We start from the raw sequence: 5266 nt of genomic DNA on the forward strand, positions 1-5266 counted from the left end.
GATTTAAGACGACGTCTACGATTAATGATCGTCGCTCGAAAAGTTCTGGTGTAGTAAACTGTAAACACTAGAAGTAGGCCTAGTTCGTTATGTAATGAAAATTGTGTTTTGTTTACAAAGTGTGGGAATCCAAAGTGTGTACTATCCTTCTAGGCCTAGTCCTAAACGTAAGTCTGGTCAAGTAGAAATAGGGCCTAGGCTAGGCCCGTCTAGCCTGCTGAGGCCCTTCTTCCTCCTTTCTGTCTAGGCTAGGCCCTAGGTTATGCTAGGTAGGCTTCGCACTCTTGACCAGGTGCTGGCTGGTTGGTTGGTAGGCCTAGCCTATGAGGTAGGTCCTGCCCTCTTTGCTGTACCATGAAATGCTGGATGAACATTCGAGTAGTACAATTAGTAAATTTTTGGTAGAGTACTATATTATATAGTATATAGAGGCTCTCTGTCATTTGTGTTGGGTCTGGTCTTTGATTGGTTTGGTCTTCCAAGAAATCTCTTGATTCATTAGGCCTAGAGGTCTAGGCCTACCATAGGCTAGCTTCAATTACCGTAGATGAAAATGTGTAATAATCTACAATATACAGACTAGGCCTGCTGTACAATTAGACTCTATACAATAAATGTAAATCTAGAAATTAGTCTTACTTAGAGACAAACAGAAACCCTACCAACAAAAACATTATGGTAAGAGCATTTCATAATTAGTACACTTAATCAATTAAAAATTTAAATAATGTGCCTACGTTTTAGCTTTATTATTTAATGAAATGTGATAATTTCAATTAATGGTATTACCGTATTTACTAAATCTCAATGTCAGAATATAGATCTTGTTTATTTGCACTATATAAATCCATTAATTTATTATTAATGTTTATTTCTGACTTTTTCAGCGCTGTTTAAACCCTGCCTCACTTATAATTTCAGTATAAAGTATAGGCCAAAGGAATTATCTAGACATTTTTTAACATGATGTCCAAGTCTAATGTACTGCCCTCAAGGGCCAGTGCAACTGCTGAGGAAACGTATACCAAGCCAACATCCGAGAACAAAAGAGAAGATTGGAGGAAAGCAAAAGAATTAGAAGAGGCTAGGAAAGCTGGAACCGCTCCAGCTCTTGTGGATGAAGAAGGAAGGTACAGAACATTGACTTTAAAATAATTTCAGAAAAGAAAATGATAAAAGCACAAAGAAAACATTACAAATAAAAGAAAAAAAAACCGTATAAGTTTAAATTCAAATGAAATCAACACAAGCCTGACAAGATTGCAAAAATGCCAAAAATTTGTTGCCGTCTGGTGGGTGTCTTCAGATTGCCTAATTAGTTTATAATGGATTTGCTTTCTATCTGCAATCAGTTAATGCATTGGACACCTTTAAACCCTCCTTAAATTTTGCTGAACTTTATTGCAATTACAAACTATGTTTATAGTGTGTTAATGTGTAACATACATGTTTTTGTTCCCCAGAGATATCAACCCTCATATTCCGCAGTATATATCAACAGTACCTTGGTATGTTGGTTTAGATCATCCGACTTTAAAACATCAACGTGTTCAGGAGGAAAAGAAGAAGGTCTACAATGGCATTGATCAGTGGTACAAGAAAGGAGTCAAAGAGGTAAGTTAAAAGGAACCTTGACAGAGTGATGATCAAACTTAAAAACTGACGAATCATAACAGAGCCAGGAACACTTGTGCATCTCCAAAAAACACATGTTTACATAATTCATGCAGTTGTATACTGTATAAGGCTTGCCATCCTAAAACCAGCTTACTGTCCCTAAATGTTAAACTGAGTAATTAGAATAAAAATATGGTGGCAGTATTGTATAATGTAGTACAGAGAAGATGTAAAACTTTTACCGATAACGTTGGCAATAGTAAGTCGATTCCAGTAAATTTCATCACTTCAAAGCTTATAATGTGGAGAATATGAATATTAACATTTCGGTTTTCTTGTTTTGGTCACGGATGCTGGTTTAGGCATGGCAAGCCCTATATTTGTCCAGCACTTGGAGATTTTGTGCATTGTTTAATTGCAATAATAGAAACAATCCAAATAATTCTGGTTATGTTTTATGATTGACAGGGTGCAGTTGCAACAAAGTTCAGAAAAGGAGCGTGTACTAATTGTGGAGCGATAACTCACAAAAAGAAGGATTGCTTAGAGGTACAGGAAATCTTTTTTTTTTAAACATAATATAACACAGTAACGTAATATACAAGGAACATTGAAATCAATAAAAAGGGAAAAGCATACATTATGTTATTATTTGTCATTACTCTTTAAAAAATACAGTTTGTTTTATTACTTTTCTTCTTTTTCTCTTTTTTTCTCTTCTTTTTCTTTTTTGATAGTTGAAAGCAAATAACCTATTTAAAATATACTGTACAAAGACTAAAACTTTAAATTAACATTTTTGTCAATGTTGCCTTTTTAAAATATTATATTACGGACCCCTAGTAACATAAAAATCAATAATACATTAAATAAAAAATTAAATACTGTGAAACTTTTTATAAACGATTAATCTTAATCTTGTAAGTACAGTAGATCTTCAGGTCTTATGTTACATGGCTGCAGTAAATCATCATTTTGATAAGACCAATATGTTTCTGATATTGAATATATTTCATACAGTGAGTAGACTGTACTCTATGCCAAAAAGAAGTGTTCTAACTATTGCAGTCTACTTTTTAGGATGCCTGGCATTTACCCTTTCCTTCAATTGATTACACATACAGTAATATTGTATTTTATGGGAACATAACATTTTAAGCAATGAAGTGTCATATGTAAATATGTGTGTATTTAATAATAATAATAATAATAATAGTGGATATTTGTATAGTGTTATCCGCCAAACCTGACGCTCATGGCGCTCAATGCATGGATGTATCTTGTTCCATAACTTCCTACATCCCTGAGGGTCTTTTCGTGTCTTAGCTACTTTGTCCCCCCAGTATAGGGTATCCCCTACTCGTCTCGAATGATGTACTGGGTTCTTTAAAGTGCACACAAGCCAATTGTGTACAGTGTATGGGCATACGGTTTATAGTCATATCCGAGAAGACTTGTTCCACCACAAGAACAGTGGGCAAAGTGTGCTGCTCGAACCAGCGCCGACATTGTGGATGTAGGTTACAGCTATTCCTGCCTTAACCGCTTGGCCAATCGTCTCAACCCATATAGACATGAGTCAACATATTCGTCTTATATTACTGTACAGAGGCCAAGGCGGGTTGGTGCCAGGTTCACAAGTAATAACATCGCTCCTGACGAGTATGAACAGCCTAAGTTGTCATTTGATTATGCGAGTAAACGTGACAGATGGAATGGATATGATGAACAAGATTATGATGATGTTCTTGAAGAATTTGCTAAAATTGAAGAGGTATGAACAGTGTTATACTATTATTATTAATAATAAAAGTTAAGATTATCTAATAATTATTCAGAATCTCACTCTTAAATTGATATACAGTGATTTAGTGTGGTACCTTAATTAATATGTTTTATTAAAGTATAGCAACCCACAGTGTTAGTTTCCAAATTCTAGGATTTCACCCACAAATTTGCTTTAATCCTTTTTAGACCCAAATAAACGTTCAGGCAATTAGCTGCATTACAGTAATCAGTAGTAATACACTGTGAACATGATTGTTTTTACCTGGGCTGATTATTAAATATTATTGTTACTTTCTTACTCTTTTATCTGTTTTTTAGGCTAAAAAAGAGTTAAAAGCAGCCCAGCTAGAAGGTGAGATGATGTCAGGAAAACCAATGAGGGAGAAAGAGAAGGTTAGTATATCAGGCTGTGTATAATAATACAAATAACACAAAGTAATGATGATAAAATAACATTGTTTTATCTGTAAAACCTGGTTTCCATAAATCACTATACGTATCACTGACAGTTCTTGGCGACACTGATTTGTCAGTTGAAGTGGGGATCTTTCCCTTTTGTATCAGGGACGGTTACGCAGTATGCGGTGTTAACGATTTGCCTTGAACACACATAGTGTTAGTTAATCTCTTTATTGTATTTTTGTGTATTTATATCTGTTGTCAGATTTTTTTATATATATTTCTTTTGTAATGAGAATGGTTAGAATCACAAGCAATTTAGCCTTCGGCCTACAATTTGTGACCAATTTTGATGTATTTTGTCAATAAAATAAAATTTATTTATAGAAACCTGTCCACACAAGCAAATTTTCTTTGACAAAGTACTGTAGTTGTATGCCCATATATAGTCATGATATGCCTATATATAGTCTCGATGTACCCTTATATAGTCATGATGTTCCTATATATAGTCATGATGTACCCATATATAGTCATGATGTGCCTATATGATGTGATGTCATCATGATATTATTTAGGCATGTGACATGTTTTTTTCAAATAAAATTTGGTAAGTGTGAACCGGGCTTAATGAGAATGTTGTTTATACTGCAGGGGGATAGTGACAATAGTGAGGATGAGGACAAGTATGCTGATGATTTTGACATGCCTGGTACTAATTTTGACAGTAAAAGGTAAGCCAATCATAACACAGTATTTAGTTTTCTATCATTTCATTTTTTTTTTCTATTTAGTTTTTTAAATTTAAAATATACTGTGTGAAAGGCATTTCAAAGATAACCAACAATTGCAATTATTTCCATAGGAATCCCAAAGTAAGACTGTACATTCTTAAAGCCTGGTTTTCATATAATAATAATATAGAAATTTATTTAGCGCCTTTTGCCAAAGGATACAAGATACATATAGTCAGTACACACTATTTCTGACAACTTTCGGTGATACTGATTGGTTGGTTGAATTAGGGACCATTCACGATTGCATTGCAGAGAGTTACACAGTGTAAAGTTTGCAATGAAAACATTGTAGCGTTTTATAGAGACAAAGTTTGATACTATGGCTGTATGTTGGAGATAAGAATGTACTTAGGATTTTAGCTTTCAAATCTCGCATATAAATATTAATTAATCTATGCATTATTTCAGACGAATCACTGTGCGGAATCTCCGTATTCGAGAAGATACAGCAAAATATCTGTACAATTTGAACCCAAATTCAGCATATTACGACCCAAAAACAAGATCGATGCGTGGGAATCCGTTTCAAGATCAAGGAAAGCATCCGTCAGAGTAAGTAGAATTATGTTTGTTATAAAGTAATTGATATATTTATAATGATCAGTCTATAAAGTACATAATGAAAATTTTGCATCAGAGTAAATTGATTCTTGACACTCTTGTAA

General features: G+C 34.0%; 1 protein-coding gene across 2 annotated transcripts in view; it reads left to right on the forward strand.

The window, feature by feature from the left end:
- LOC117121375 (pre-mRNA-splicing factor SLU7-like) overlaps window positions 1–5266 on the forward strand; it is a 9768-nt gene continuing 4502 nt past the window's right edge. The window contains exons 1-8 of one of the 2 annotated variants that reach the window (XM_033266560.1): window positions 1–167; window positions 888–1130; window positions 1464–1614; window positions 2086–2166; window positions 3227–3391; window positions 3724–3798; window positions 4459–4538; window positions 5010–5153. In XM_033266560.1, coding sequence (XP_033122451.1) covers window positions 964–1130; window positions 1464–1614; window positions 2086–2166; window positions 3227–3391; window positions 3724–3798; window positions 4459–4538; window positions 5010–5153 — 863 coding nt within the window. In that variant the 5' untranslated portion in view covers window positions 1–167; window positions 888–963. The remainder of the gene's footprint in view (window positions 168–887; window positions 1131–1463; window positions 1615–2085; window positions 2167–3226; window positions 3392–3723; window positions 3799–4458; window positions 4539–5009; window positions 5154–5266) is intronic. The other variant, XM_033266559.1, reaches the window with a different exon arrangement.

The sequence above is a fragment of the Anneissia japonica genome, unplaced genomic scaffold, assembly GCF_011630105.1.
Source record: "Anneissia japonica isolate Jap-2015-1 unplaced genomic scaffold, ASM1163010v1 scaffold21_len1647178_cov195, whole genome shotgun sequence".
NCBI classification, from domain to species: Eukaryota; Metazoa; Echinodermata; class Crinoidea; order Comatulida; family Comatulidae; genus Anneissia; species Anneissia japonica.